This window comes from Microtus pennsylvanicus, chromosome 12 (assembly GCF_037038515.1).
Source record: "Microtus pennsylvanicus isolate mMicPen1 chromosome 12, mMicPen1.hap1, whole genome shotgun sequence".
Taxonomy (NCBI): Eukaryota; Metazoa; Chordata; class Mammalia; order Rodentia; family Cricetidae; genus Microtus; species Microtus pennsylvanicus.
The window spans coordinates 82,772,133-82,788,189 of record NC_134590.1 but is presented as its reverse complement, the minus strand read 5'-3'; the positions used below and the strand labels follow the sequence as shown (position 1 = coordinate 82,788,189).

The window sequence follows — 16,057 nt, the reverse complement described above, 5'->3', positions numbered from 1 at the left end:
TGGTGTTTTTGATTTTAGCCAATCTGACAGGTGTAAGATGATATCTCAAAGTTGTTTTGATTTGAATTTTCCTGATCGCTAAGGAGGTTGAGCATGACCTTAAGTGTCTTTTGGCCATTTGAACTTCTTCTGTTGAGAATTCTCTGTTCAGATCAGTGCCCCATTTTTTAATTGGGTTAATTAGCATTTTAAAGTCTAGTTTCTTGAGTTCTTTATATATTTTGGAGATCAGACCTTTGTTGCGGGGTTGGTGAAGATCTTCTCCCAGTCAGTGGGTTGCTTTTGTGTCTTAGTGACAGTGTCCTTTGCTTTACAGAAGCTTCTCAGTTTTAGTAGGTCCCATTTATTCAATGTTGCCCTTAATGTCTGTGCTGCTGGGGTTATACCTAGTAAGCGATCGCCTGTGCCCATATGTTGTAGGGTACTTTCCACTTTCTCTTCTATCAGGTTCAGTGTGTTCAGATTGATATTGAGGTCTTTGATCCATTTGGACTTGAGTTTTGTGCATGGTGATAGATATGGGTCTATTTTCATTCTTCTACAGGTTGACATCCAGTTGTGCCAGCACCATTTGTTGAAGATGCTTTCTTTCTTCCATTGTATACTTTTAGCTCCTTTATCGAAAATGAGGTGTTCATAGGGTTGTGGGTTAAAATCCGGGTCTTCTATACAATTCCATTGGTCGACTTCTCTGTTTTTATGCCAATACCACACTGTTTTCATTACTGTGGCTCTGTAATAGAGTTTGAAGTCAGGGATGGTAATGCCTCCAGAAGTTCCTTTATTATATAAGATTGTTTTGGCTATCCTGGGTTTTTTGTTTTTCCATATAAAGTTGATTATTGTCCTCTCCAGATCTGTGAAGAATTTTGATGGGACCTTGATGGGGATTGCATTGAATCTATAAATTGCCTTTGGTAGAATTGCCATTTTTACTATGTTGATCCTCCCAATCCAAGAGCAAGGGAGATCCTTCCATTTTCTGGTATCCTCTTCAATTTCTTTCTTCAATGCCTTAAAGTTCTTGTCAAATAGATCTTTCACTTACTTGGTTAGAGTTACCCCAAGATATTTTATGCTGTTTGTGGCTATCGTGAAAGGTGATGCTTCTCTGATTTCCCTCTCTGCTTCCATATCCTTTGTGTATAAGAGGGCGACTGATTTTTTGGAGTTGATCTTGTATCCTGCCACATTACTAAAGCTGTTTATCAGCTGTAGGAGTTCTTTGGTGGAGTTTTTGGGGTCGCTTATGTACACTATCATATCATCTGCAAATAATGAAAGTTTAACCTCTTCCTTCCCAATTCGAATCCCCTTGATCCCCTTATGTTGTCTTATTGCTATTGCTAAAACTTCAAGCACTATATTGAAGAGGTATGGAGAAAGTGGACAGCCTTGCTGTGTTCCTGATTTTAGTGGGATGGCTTTGAGTTTCTCTCCATTTAGTTTGATGTTAGCTGTTGGTTTGCTGTAAATAGCTTTTATTTTTTTTAAATATTTCGTATTTTTTTAAGATTTATTTATTTATGATGTATACAATATTCTCAGTACTCTGCTTGCAAGCCAGAAGAGGGCACAGATCTCATTACAGATGGTTGTGAGCCACCATGTGGTTGCCGGGAATTGAACTCAGGACCTTCGGAAGAGCAGGCGGTGCTCTTAACCACTGAGCCATCTCTCCAGCCCTGTAAATAGCTTTTATTATATTTAGGTATGACCCTTGTATCCCTAATCTCTCCAAGACTTTTATCATAAAGGGATGTTGAATTTTGTCAAAAGCTTTTTCAACATCTAATGAAATGATCATATGGTTTTTTTCTTTCAGTTTATTTATATGATGGATTACATTGATAGATTTGTGTATGTTGAACCAGCCCTGCATCTCTGGGATGAAGCCTACTTGATCATAATGGATAATTTTTCTAATGTGTTCTTGGATACGGTTTGCCAGTATTTTGTTGAGGATTTTTGCGTCGATATTCATGAGTGAGATTGGCCTGTAATTCTCTTTCTTGGTTGAGTCTTTGTGTGGTTTTGGTATCAGAGTGACTGTAGCTTCATAAAAGGAATTTGGCAATGACTCTTCTGTTTCTATATTGTGAAATACATTAAGGAGTATAGGTATTAGCTCTTCTTGGAAGTTCTGGTAGAATTCCGCATTGAAACCATCTGGTCCTGGGCTTTTTTTGGTAGGGAGGTTTTTGATAACAGCTTCTAATTCTTCGCGACTAACAGGTCTATTTAGATTGTTCACCTGGTCCTGGTTTAACTTTGGTATATGGTATTTATCTAAAAACGTGTCCATTTCTTTACATTTTCCAGTTTTGTGGCATACAGGCTTTTGTAGTAAGATCTAATGATTCTTTGAATTTCCTCTGTGTCTGTGGTTATGTCCTCCTTTTCATTTCTGATCTTATTAATTTGCATATTCTCTCTCTGCTGTTTGATTAGTTTGGATAGGGGTTTGTCAATCTTGTTGATTTTCTCCAGGAGCCAGCTTTTTGTTTCATTGATTCTTTGTATTGTTTTCTGTGTTTCTATTTTGTTGATTTCAGCCCTCAGTTTGATTATTTCCAGTCTTCTACTCCTCCTAGGTGAGTCTGCTTCTTTTTTTTCTAGAGCTTTCAGGTGGGCTGTTAAGTCTCCAATGTGTGCTTTCTCTGTTTTCATTAAGTGGGCACTTAGTGCTATGAACTTTCCTCTTAGGACTGATTTCATAGTGTCCCATAAGTTTGAGTAGGTTGTTTCTTTATTTTCATTGAATTCAAGGAAGACTTCAATGTCTTTCTTTATTTCTTCCTTGATCCAGGTATGGTTCAGTAGTTGACTGTTCAGTTTCCATGAGTTTGTAGGCTTTCTGGGGGTAGCATTGTTGTTGAATTCTAACTTTAATCCATGGTGATCTGATAAGACACAGGAGGTTACAAATATTTTTTTTGTAACTGTGGAAGTTTGCTTTGTTACCGAGTATGTGGTCAATTTTTGAGAAGGTTCCATAAGCTGCAGAGAAGAAGGTATATTCTTTCCTATTTGGGTGGAATGTTCTATAGATGTCTGTTAAGTCCATTTGCTTCATTACCTCCATTAAGTCTCTTATTTCTCTGTTAGGTTTCTGTCTGATTGACCTGTCCATTGGTGAAAGAGGAGTGTTGAAGTCTCCTACTATTAGTGTGTGCAGTTTGATGGCACCCTTGAGTTTTAGTAATGTTTCTTTTATGTATGTGGGTGCTTTTATATTAGGGGCATAGATATTCAGGATTGAGACTTCATCCTGATGAATTGTTCCTGTTATGAGTATAAAATGTCCCTCTCCATCTTTTCTGATTGATTTAAATTTGAAGTCTACTTTGTTAGAAATTAGTATGGCCACACCTGCTTGTTTCTTGGGTCCATTTGCTTGATAAGCCTTTTCCCAGCCCTTTACTCTGAGTAGGTGCCTGTCTTTGTGGTTGAGGTGTGTTTCTTGTAAACAGCAGAATGTTGGATCCTGTTTTCGTATCCAATCTCTTAGCCTGTGCCTTTTTATAGGTGAGTTGAATCCATTGACATTAAGTGATATTAATGACCAGCGGTTGTTAACTCCAGTCACTTTTTTAGTAGTAGAGTTTGTGTGTTTCCCTTCTTTGAGTTGTGCTGGTGAAGGGGGAGCTCTTGTAGACCAGGCTGGCCTTGAACTCACAGAGACCCGCCTGCTTCTGCTTCCAGTGCTGGGATTAAAGGAGTGGGCCACCACCATCCGGCAAGAGAATTTTTTAAATAAACAAACTGTTTTTAAAGTCTGACATGGTTTCTCCATGGCTATGATTCCAGCCTTGAGAAGGATAATATAGGAGGGTCAGTGCAGATTCAAGGCTAACCTAGGCTATAACATGCCATCCTGTGTTCATTTTTAAAAATTGTCTCTAAATCATTTTTAAGACAGATGTGCCTGTATGATTTGTAATATCATATTCATACTTCATTATTTACTGAACTAAGCACAAAAATCACAAAAGTTTTTAAAGTTTCAAGTGGAGCCTTAGAAAGAAGCTGGATGTGGTAGCCTACCCCTATAATTCCAGCATGCCAGAGACTCAGGCAGTAGAAACTCAGTTTTTGAGGTCCACTGAGCTGTGTAGCAAGTTCCAGGCCAGCCTGGGCTATCTAGTAAGAACTTGTCTCAAACAAATAAATAGTATGGTTACATGGGCCATAACAAATATGGTTTATGCCTTTGACGGTTGTTAAAATGTATATAAATAAGGAAGACTGGTTGTCTAACACTGTATGGCTCAAGTAGAAAATGCTGTTTAAGAGTAATGTAATAAGCTGTCACATTATTGGGGTATTTAGAAGCACTAACAGCACACCTTACAACACGAACAGTTCTAGTAAAGGTCTCAGAACTCGTGAGATGGCCAACAAAGACATCCATCACCTACTGACCTGAATTTGACCTCTGGGAGACCCCCAATATGAAGGAGCAAACTGATTCCTACAGATTGTCCTGTGACCTACATACACATACTCACACATGTCCTGGCACATGCACTCACACACATCCACATACATAAGAGGTAAACAACTTTTAAAAAGTAAAAATGAAATAAAGATCCTTTAAATCAACATTGCTTGCTTCTTATGTGTTGACCTGTTCAAACTGTTTAATAATATTCAGCTCAACAGAATGAATGTGTTCAGCCTTTTCATACCTTCTTCTGTTGTCTAAAGAATAAAGAAATTGTACCTGTTTTTCAGTGTAGCCCATGCCACACTCAGTTGAAGAATATTCTTGGAAACAAGCCACAAATGTTAAGACATTTGGTTAAAACGTATTTCTCACTTAAAATAATTGAGAATTTTTCTCCAGAGATAAAACCTGGGATGTACATGAGTATTTGAACAGTCTTTTTGAAGAATTAAAATCTTGGAGAGATGTATATTGGCGCTTGTGGGGAACGATCAACTGGCTGACTTGTTCCAGGTGTTGCCAGGTAAGGTTTTAAAGAAAGCAGTGGCAGGAAGAGTGTTCTGTTGCAAATTGTCTGCATCTGCCTCTGTTTCTTTTGTTATTTTGTCCTTACTTCCTCTTGTGTTTATTGCTCAAACAGTTCTTGTCAGACTTTCAGAAAAGCAACAGATTCTTTGTTATCTAATCCAGTTTTTCAGTGTAAAACATATAGAATCTTTATTGCTTTTATTTCTAGCCAAACTGTTTCTCTACTGTTTTTCCTTAGAGATTCAGAGGCATTCGGCCTTTTGTTGTCTTGGGTTTCAAGACAAGGTGTTACTGTGCAGCATGCACTATCCTGGAGCTTGTGATCCTGTCAGCTCCCTGCTGCTGCTGTTGCAGGTGTGTGCACAGGCATGCACCACCACACCTGGCTGCTTCTTAGTGTTAATTGCATTCCCGAGATGCTTTGTTCCCGCCCTGAACCCCAGTTCCAGGGCTCTGGAGTTGGCTCTCAAGCTGTAGCCCTGAGCTGTATTCCTGGTCCTATTCATGGCTTCAATAGTTTAACTTTATAACAGGCACAAGCAGGACGGCTTTTTACAGAGTCACCATCGTTCCTAATTAGTCTATGTAAATCCAAGGTTTTCTACATGAAATCTCATATGAATGCCCTTGCTTTAGATTTCTCTCTCACTTGATTTTCAGTAGAGGGAAGAAAGGACAGGTCATCCAAACCATCAGAGTCAGGGCATATGTACATCCTGCTCACTGGGCTAACCCTGGGTTTGTTGGAGTATATTTATAGAGAGCACTACTCATCCGTTTTGTGAGGTTGATATATACAATAGTGTTATCACCATCAGGGCATAAACATTTCATTTTTTAAATCAGCTGCTTCTTAGTGGTTGACAGTCACTATCAAACCTGTGTGTTTGATTGATAGTTTCTCCTTTTTCAGAATGTCATTAGATAGAGTCATACAATATTTAGTTACTTGAGTGGAATTCTTTCACTGAATAGAATGAATTTGAAATTTAAACATGTTGTTGCCCACAACCATTTTCCCCTTTTATTGCTGAGTAGCCTTCTATCATATGGATTACACGGTATGTTAACTGTTCGCCAGCTGACGCATGTTTGTGCCCGTTCAAGTTTAGAGCCATTGTGAAGACAATGGCTATAAATATTTCCATACAGGTTTTCTCATAAAAATTGACTTTTAGATCTCTTGAGTGGTTACCCAGGATTAGAACTGCAGTATAATAATCTAAGTTGCCATTTTCTAAATTTCCGGAGTTCTTCTGCATTCCTTTAGCCTTGTATGAGCATGGCAATTGCTCCATGTCTTGTTAACACATTTGTATATTTGTCATTATTGTTAAACTAAGTGTTAATTTTACTTTTGCCTTTGAGTTTTTTATGAACTTAGATATGGATTGGGAGCCCATTTCATAACCAAAACATGTCAAGTTATTTTCTTTAATGACTGGAAGTTAGGCCACAGTTCTTATTAATACCAATACTAAGTATCAAGAAAATCAAAGAATAACCGAGGTAAAATAATTTGATATAATTTCACTGGAGTTTAAAAAAAATTGGTGAGTTTTAAAATTAGGTGTATATATTAGGATCAGCTTTTCTCATCTGCGTTTTTAGTAAAGAACTTTTGGTTTTGCCTTTTAGAAACTTCTTTGGAGTATAGCTGCATACTATAAAATTCATTGTTATATAATTCATCCATATTTTTTTTTCAGAGTTGGTACCACTTACTGTATGCCATCCACTTTAGTACATTCCCATCACCTCATAAGGGGCCCTGTGCCCATCTGCTTCCACTCAGATTTCTTGCCTCAAATCCTGGCAAGTGTTCATCTCCTTTGAGCCTCTGTCGATGGACCATTTTTGTGTGTTTCATATAAATGAGACATGTAATATATGGTCTTCAGAAAAGTCTTTTTGAGACATGTTTCTTTGTGGGATAATTGCTGATTTTGATGTCTTCTTTTACCCAGGCTTTTCTCTGCATTGAGTTCTCCCACTGTCAGTACCACTCGGAAGTGGTAGTTTATTCCACCACAGTAAGTTCCCTGAGCACTGTGGGCACTGGAGTCTACCCCTGCTGTAACCAGAAGGTTCTTCGGTTTGATCCCACCCAGCTCACAAAGGTAAGATTTTTTATTTTAATCTTCGATTGAAGTTTGGGAGTTTCCTATATCTATACAATGAATATTGCTCATACTCACCCACCACTTTCTCCCTCCAGCTCCCCTTAGTGCCCCCACCCCATCGTCCTCCCACCTTCATGGCTTTTATTGTTATTAGTAACCCTCTGAATCCGGTTATCTCTGCCGGAGGAACTAAAGGTAAGTTTTGAATATTCCCTTTTATAGTCCAGGTGCCCCTAACGTTTTTATGTCAAATCTTTTAAAGTGTAACTACATCAACATTCAAAACAAAAACTTGAGAGGGTACCTACAGAAGTAAAGAAAGAAATAGCACCCCTCGTACCACACCCCGGCTTCTTAGAAGTTGCAACTCTTAACAGTTTGCTTTCAGATCTTTTTTGTTCAGGCAAAAGACAAGAAAGGGGGCTGAGGACTTCCTGGCAGGAAGGGTGGTGAGACAGTAGAGAGAGGAGACAGGAGAGAGTGAGCAGGAAGGAGTGCAGTCAGATAAATTATACACTCGTGAAACTGTCGTGTCTTTCTGTGTGTGACGTGACCAGGCTCACTCACATAGGCTTTGTTTGGAAACTGTCTCCAGAGCACGGATAAGTTGTGAGTGACTCCATCACTGAAGACAATGACTTCCTCTCCTCCAGCAGCCCTTCACTACCATAAGCTCCTCTTCACCCCTCCCCCCACGGCTGAGTATTTACTACAAGTTTAGTCTTGTACCAGCCTTATCAGGCAGCCACAGCTGCTGTGAGTCCATGAGCAACACACAGGCAGACATAGTGCTAGAGAAATAGCTGAGAGTTTTACATCCAGATCTATAGGCAACAGAAGGGGAGACAGCCACACCAGGTCTAGCTTGAGCAAATGAGACCTCAAAGGCCATCCCCAGTGACACACTTCCTCCAACAAAGCCACACCTCCTAATCCCTCCCAATGACTAGATTTCAGACATATGAGCCTATGGGATCCATTCTCATTCACACCACCACAACCAGATAACCACATCTGCTGTGAGTTCATGAGTGTAGCAGCCATTGCCATACCCAGAAGACAGCACCTCACAGCACATCTTCTGGTCACACTCCTTCTCTGTGATGGGCGTGACATGTTCCATAGGTGCCCCACTTATGGCTGAGCCTGCCTCTAACAGTATCTCTCCTGTCTGCAGGGCTGTAAGGTAAGGGACCACATGGTTATTCTTCATGATCAAGGAGAAAGTGATGATGTGTCGTCTTGTCCGACTACTAGAATACTGGACGATCTATACAAGCACAGGGATGTCATTCTTGTGCCTTTTCTTAAAGATGCGGCTAGGTGAGGAAAAACACTACTTTTCTGTTTTATTCAGTGGTTTCCAGTTCATGATCCCCTCCCCCCACAGTTTCCCCATATCAATGGTGTCAGCCCTCCTGCAGCTACTGTTTCAGAGAGCTGAACTGAAGGTACAACATCTGCTTAACACGTACAAGGACCTGGTGTGATTCCAGCATTGCAGTGTGTGTGTGTGCGCGCACTTACACATGTGTGCACGCTGGAAAGGGGGGATGTCTTAGTTAGGGTTTCTATTTCTGTAGTGAAACACCATGACCTAAAGCAAGTTGGGGAGGAAAGAGTTATTTGGTTTACAGTTCCACATCGTAGCCCATCACTTGAAGGAAGCCAGGACAGAAACTCAGACTGGGCTGAAACCTGGAGACTGGAGCTGATGCAGAGACCCTGGAGGAGTGCAGCTTATTATATTGTTCTTCATGGTTCTTATAGAGCCCAGGACTACCAGCCCAAGGGAGGCCCCACCCTCCACCCAAGTCAGTCACTAATTAAGAAAATGTCCTACAGGCTTGGCTGCAGCCTGATCTTATGGAGGTATTTTCTCATTGCGGCTCCCTTCTCAAATGTTGCAGCTTGTGTTAAGTTGACATAAAAGTAGACAAGAGGGAGATGGAAATATTTCCGGGCATAGTTGCTCACACCTGTAATCCTAGCTCTTGGGAGGCAGACGTGGAGGATCTCTGAGTTCAAGACCAGCCTGGTCTACAGAGCAGGACAGTTCTAGAACAGCCAGGACCACACAGAGAAACCCTGTCTCAAAAAGCAAGGGAAAGTACATACTGAAGTGACAGCCTCACAGGCGAACACTAAAATTCTGTTTGTAGAGATAAGGATCAGGACTGTGTCTCTCAAGCCACACGCAGCATCTGTAAGAACAAGGTAGTCTGCATGCGTATTGAGCACAGTGTGTGCAGTGCCTGGGAGCCAGGCAAGGTCACAGTCCCCTGCAGCTGAGCCTTCTCTCCAGCCCTCCTGTAAGTGGTAAGAAATTGAATGTTTCTCTACAAAAAAATGTTCTTGTCATTCAAGTGATCCTGGGACTGGCTCCTGTGATGAAAAGGGCCTGGAATATGATGTTTTACTGGAACCAAATACACTATGGGGCACCAAAATGGGGGAGCTCAATGCTGTGAGTAACTTTTGTATTTACTGTATATATAAAACAACTGATGACCTTTGTCTCTGACAGGAGCCTGGACTGTTGAAATTAAAATTGAGCTGGTTATCCAATTATAACATGACGCTGTGCTGAGGGAGTGAAAGTGTGGAGACTGACAGGGAATAGACTGTTTGACTCCAGGGATTGACGGCTGGGAAAAGTTTAGAGAAAAACCTTGTTTTCAGGCTTTCTATTATGCAAAAATAATGAACTGGGAAATGAAGGAAATATAAATGCGTGTTTTGGTCCCTTCTTTTTCTTTAATACATTAGTATGAAATTTTGTATTTTATTCAAGAACATGTTTTATTTTTCAAAAGTTTAAAATTGAAAAAAAAATTAAAGGTGATCAGATGTAGTAGGAGGCTGCTTATTCATTTCCCAGCTGCCCAAACTCCCAAAATAACCACACAGAAATGGTACTAATTAAATCACTGCTTGGCCCATTAGCTCTAGCTTTTTATTGGCTAACTCTAGCATATTAATTTAACCCATCTCCATTAATCTGTATCACCATGTGACTGTGGCTATCCAGGTAAAGTCCTGGCCTCTGTCTCCAGCGGGGCTCCATGGCTTCTCTCTGACTCTGCCTTCATCCTCCCAGCATCACCCCCCCCCCCCCCGCCTAGCTCTGTTCTGCCCTGCGCAGGCCTAAGACAATGTCTTTATTAACCAGTGGTAGTCACAACATACGGGGGAATCTCACATCAACCAGAAGAGCTTTGATTCCGTTTATTCAGCTGAGTTTTGTTATTAAGGCCCAGGGAATCTGTTAATTTGTTGGCTTTCATGGTGGATGTAGAATTTACTTGAGAAAGTGAAAAACTCCAGAAAGCTACGTAAATAGATGGTAATTAGTTATTTAAGAATTATGTACAAGCTATATAGTTATGTGGTTCCTTAACTTGAAATGGAGGAGACAGTTGAGAGAGTGAGGAAAGAGAAAGAGGGTGCAAAGTGAGGGGACAGGAGAGAGGAGGCGAAGAGAAGAGGAGAGAGGGGAGAGAGCACACCCACTGTGTTTACCCTCGTGTAAGAGCCTATAGAAAGCAGGCAGAAGGAGGGGGCAGAGAGGGGAGAGAGAAGAGTGGCAGAGAGAAGGGAGGGCAAGAGAAAGAGGAAAATGAGCATGTTCGTCATTTTGTACACTACTGTCAGCACAGAAACGACTCCCAGTGATGAAGATAGGATTTCCCTCAATAGTGAGAGGAAGAAAGAGGGGGGGGGGGTAAAGAGAAAGTGAGAGGAGAGATGGGGAGTGTGAGAAAGTAGGAAAGAGATATGGGGAGAGAGCAGAGAAAGTAGGGGAGGGGGAGAGAGAATGAGAGCAGAAAGAATAGGGGGAGAGGGAGGAGAGACAGAATGAGAGCAGAGAGAGAAGGGGGAGAGGGGGAGAGACAGAATGAGAAGAGAATAGGGGAAGAGGGGAGAGACAACAGAGAAAGGAGGAGACAGACAAGGAGAAAGCAAGAAGAGGAGAGAGGACAGAAGGCTGGAAGGGAGGAGGGACAGTGAGGAGATGGGTGGGGAGCAGTGGACAGGAGGGCAGATCCACCACAGTGTTGTGCAGGGAAATTCTCTCAGGAAGATGAATTCTCCACCTTCGACATAATGTTGCCATTTCCACTCTGTGACCTACAGACACCCAAGTGTAAGTATATATATACGTTCATACATGCATACATATAGAATCTGAAACCTAGGCTCTCCATATAAAGGAAAACAGGTAATACTTCTCTTTCTAAGTTTGATTTATTTCACTCAATATGGTGATTTCCAGTTGTGTCCATTTTCCTGCAGATGCCATTTTTATAGTACATTAAATCCCATATTTTATTTATCCATTCATTTGTTGGTCGACATCTAGTCTTGATCTGTATCTTGGCTTTTGTGAATAGTGCAACAGCCTGAATATGCGAAATCTCTGGAAGGTGTTGAGTTGAAGTCTATTGGGTCTGCACCCAGAGTGCTGTTGCTGGTCGTGTGGCTGGTCTGGTTTTATGTGTTGAGCCCCCATACTGATTTCCGTAGGGGCTTCACAAGTGTAAGCCCCCGCTCTCCCTGTATCCTCACTGGTATTGCTGTCATCTGTTTTCTTGATGGTGGCCATTCTGGGCGGGGGGGTGTTAAAGATTGTTTTAAATAATTTTAAGCCTGAAGTGAACCATGCTTGTAGCCGTGCAGGTTTGTTGACTGTTGCTTCTCTGCCTTTCAGTTCTTGTCACTGAAAAACTGGACGCTGCAGTTGGTAAGTGAGCCGCTGGATTCTGTTTCTGTGAACTTCTTGCTTCCATATTGAAGTGTGATAATAAAATCTTAGCATGTTATTTTATAAACCTTGGCTAAATGTTTGTCATCTTGACCACCTTTCCAGTTTTGCACTTACTAAGAGAATGCCATAGATTATTTACGAAAAGATAGAGCCTGATGTGGTGACTCAGGCCTGCAGTCCCACCATTTGGGAAGCTGAGACAGGATTCTAGGTACAAGACATTTTAAATGTATGTGTGTCACCAGTGTCAGGTGCCCTTGGAGGCCAGAAAAGGGTATCAGAAACCCTGGACCACCGAGCCATCTCTCCAGGCCCTGGTTAAAGTCATATTTAAATCACATTTAGGGACTTGTTGGATGACCCAGCAGTTAAGGTGCTTGCCAGCAAGTCTCAAGATCTAAGTTCAATCCCTGGGGCCCGCCATACGGCAGGAGAAAACAAACTCCTGCAAGTTTTTTTCTGACCTCCGCACATGTCCACAGACTAAATAATTAAATAGACGAGTGTGATTACATCACACTTATGATATTAAGACAACTCTATTAAGTTATTTTTGTTGTTGTTGTTGTTGTTGGGTGTTTTGGGTTTTGTTTGGCTTCTCAGATAATTTCATGTTGCCCAGACTGGCCTGGAATGACTGAATTCCTGGTCCTCTTGCCTCCACCTCCTCAGTGCTGGGATTACTAGCATGGATTGTGTTTGTTTATTTTGAGACATATTCTCCATGTATAGAACAAGCTAGCTTCAAATTTACCATTCTTCTGCTTTGACCTCCCAAGAACCTGTATGTGTGTTTGTGTGTGCACACACATGCATTTGAGTGTCCACAGAGGCCAGAGGCATTGTAGAGCTCAGGTTATAGGTGCTTGTGAGCCACGTGATGCGGGTGCTAAGAGTCCAGTGTGTGTCCTTCAGAAGAGAAGACCACACGGCTACTGAGCCATCTCTGTAGTCCATTCTTGACTCATCCAAGAAATTAGGGGAATGTGTTGTCAGGAGTTTGCTCCTGACACAGTAGTGTGGGGTTGGTCAGGAAATTAGGGGACTGTGTTGTCAGGAGTTTGCTCCTGACACAGTAGTGTGGGGTTGGTCAGGAAATTAGGGGACTGTGTTGTCAGGAGTTTGCTCCTGACACAGTAGTGTGGGGTTGCTCAGGTGTGCTTTTCTGTCCCTCTAGAAACAGCAGTCGCTGTTCTCAGAAGAGGAGGAGTACACCACTGGATCCGAGGTCACTGAGGATGAAGTTGGTGATGAAGAAGAAGTGGCCAAGAAACAAAGTAATGGTTTCTAAGTTAAAATCAACCCTCACTATTTGTGGAGAGGTATTTTCTGAATCTTCAGAAGCAAGGTGTGAGTGGTTGGAGTTCAATGTCTACATGAACTGAGGAAAAGAAACAGAAAGGAAGCTCTTATCCTTTAAGATTCCCCAGCTCAAGCTGGCCTAGGGCTCCGCAGCTACAGGCACTTGCTGCCAAGCCAATACCTGGGACCCATGTGGGAGAAAGAGCCAGGTGCTGCAGGCTGTCCCTCTGACCTCCACAAGTGCATGTTTGCCGTAGTACTCACACGTGCACACACACGCGGGGAGAGATGGGCCCTGGTGCTCTGCTCGGTGTACTCGGTCTTTACTCTTAAAAAGAGCTGGAAAGATGATTAGCAGCGCCTTGCTCTTCCAGAAGACCCAGTTGGATTCTCAGTCCATCAGGCATTACAAACCTCCTGCCTTTAGCCACTCAATTTTAATATTAATTACCGACTCCTATGAATGCCTTTCTCGGTTGAGAAAACCCATTTCTATTTCTGTATTCTAGTTTTTTGTAGTGAATGGATGTTGTAATTTATCAAATGCTCTTTTCTTTTTTTAAAAAAAGCAGCATTTTAAATTAATTTATTTATTATGTATACAATGTTCTGTCTGCATGTGTGCCTGCCCGCCAGAAGAGGGCACCAGATCTCATAGATGGTTGTGAGCCACCATATGGTTGTGGGAATTGAACTCAGGTCCTCTGGAAGAGCAGCCAGTGCTCTTAACCTCTGAGCCATCTCTCCAGCCCCGCTCTTTTCTTCTTTTGACTGTTAAAATCGTATAGGTCTCCCTTCATTATGTCAATATAGTAATGATGACTTTTCAAGTGGCCCATTGCCCTTCTGGGGTGAGCTCCATTCTTTTGTTTATGTTTTATACCATTCGACCTGCTTATATATGACTAATAAATTTTTCTTGGTGCCTATTGGAATATTTTCAGTTCTCTTAGGATTTTTTTCTTTTTTGAGTTTTGATATCAAGTTAGTCATAACCTCCTAAATTAGGAAGTGCACTGTTGACTTTTTTGTAGGAGAAGAGAGGCGGCGCGGGACGGAGCACAGGGTCTCGGGCTGCCAAGCAAGTGGTCCATCGCTGAGCAGCGACCCCAGTCTGTGCCTCTCTTTCCATCGCAGCCCTTTGCATATTCCCTCCCACAAATCCTGATAAAATTCAGCAGTGAAGCTATGTGGGCCTGGAATTTTCTTCATAGAGTGTTTTAAATTATGTATTTGATTTCTTTGTTGTAGTGTTGCTCAAGTTTTCAATTTCTTATCTGTTTTAATAATGCATATAGCTGAAGAAATTGTATCCATCTTACCTAATTTGTTGGTATAAAGTTGTGTTCCTTTTTTTTTTTTTTTGGTTTTTTTTTTTTTTGTTGTTTTTTTCGAGACAGGGTTTCTCTGTGGCTTTGGAGCCTGTCCTGGAACTAGCTCTGTAGACTAGGCTGGTCTCAAACTCACAGAGATCCACCTGCCTCTGCCTCCCGAGTGCTGGGATTAAAGGCGTGCGCCACCACCGCCCGGCAGTTGTGTTCCTTTTGTGTCTCAAGGATCTCTACACGGTCCTTTGGTTTGGAGTTACTAATCCAAGACTCAGATGTGGATGTCAGACAGTTCCCATAGTTTGTTTAGGCATTGCTCTCATAGTATCTCATTCTTTGTGGTTACTTGGAGGTGAGGTTTTTGTTGCTTTTGATTCTTCTTTAATATCTAAAATGTGTTTATTGGGATGGTTCCCATTCATCGTGGACCAAAGTGCTTTCAGGGGTGCTTCCTCTTGAAGGAGAATCCTGTCCGTTTGCTTTTTCTGTGTGGGCTGACAGATGAGCAGAGCAGCCAGCACGAGACTGCTGTTTGTGCACGGGTAGAGATTCAGGAAGGTTGTAGCATCTAGGCATGCCGCATCCGTGAAGTAGGAATTGGGGCTCTCAGCAGATGCTCCTCTGGTGCTTCCTCTCCTCTTTTGGAGAGAGATGAAGCCAATTCTTATCAAAAGCATGTTCTCTGAGGTAAGTCCTCACTGCTAGAAAGGTGTGTTTTTAATTCTTAAGGTAGAAGCGTGGCTCGTTGGTGTGGCTGTGATTACAGGTGTGCACCATCATGCCCAACTAGATTTTTAGTTTCTTTTTACTTTTAAAGAAATCTGGGTATATTTAAAACTGTTTTACCCTGAGCACTACTCTGATATATTTCACAGATTTTGACATATTTTATTTTGATTACACACACACACACACACACACACACACACACACTGGGGTTGGAAGGAGTTGTTTGCTTTATTTTGAGACAGGGTCCCATATGTCCCTGGCTAGTTATAATTTGCTGTGTAGCCTTTTCTACCCTCTTTGTGCAAGCTAGGCAAGCATCCTAACAACGAAGCTACATTCTAAGCCTGTTTTGTTCTCTTTTCTCCTTTTGGAGATCAGACCTTGTTGTGTAATGACCTGTACTTGGTATGTAACACAGGCTGGCCTTAACCCTAAGGCAGTCCTGCTTCAGCCTCCCAAGTGCTAGGGTTATAGATGTGTACACCATGCCCAGCTGTGTTTATAGTCAGTCAGGTATTTTCTGATTTTCCTTATGGTTATATGTGCATGATGTTCATGGAGGCCAAAAGAGAGTATTAGAGCCCCTAGAACTGATGTTACAGGCATCAGTTGTGAGCTGCCATGTGGGTGCTGGGAATTGAACCCAGTTCCCCTGGAAGAACAGTCAGTGTTCTTAACCACTGATCCACGTCTCCCACTCCTAGATGACTTTCTTTTTTAATATAGGACCTTGCTGGTAAACAAAGCTAACCTTCAGCTCACAGTCCTCCTTCCCCTTTCTCCCACTGTTGAGACTATGAACACACATCTGCGTGTCTTGTATACTGGC

The 16,057-nt window shown here is 41.8% G+C and overlaps 1 protein-coding gene across 11 annotated transcripts in view; it reads left to right on the top strand.

Annotated features, from left to right (window-relative positions):
* Nucleotides 1-16,057, top strand: part of Sanbr (SANT and BTB domain regulator of CSR) — a 76,939-nt gene that overhangs the window by 29,679 nt on the left and 31,203 nt on the right. For all 11 annotated transcript variants that reach the window (XR_012907338.1, XM_075944502.1, XM_075944501.1 and 8 more), the window contains 6 exons: nt 4,850-4,973; nt 6,946-7,098; nt 8,279-8,424; nt 9,469-9,568; nt 11,813-11,845; nt 13,047-13,146. Coding sequence is in view for 10 of the 11 variants with exons in the window: in XM_075944502.1 (XP_075800617.1) it covers nt 4,850-4,973; nt 6,946-7,098; nt 8,279-8,424; nt 9,469-9,568; nt 11,813-11,845; nt 13,047-13,146 (656 nt within the window). In the remaining variant the exon portion in view is untranslated. The remainder of the gene's footprint in view (nt 1-4,849; nt 4,974-6,945; nt 7,099-8,278; nt 8,425-9,468; nt 9,569-11,812; nt 11,846-13,046; nt 13,147-16,057) is intronic.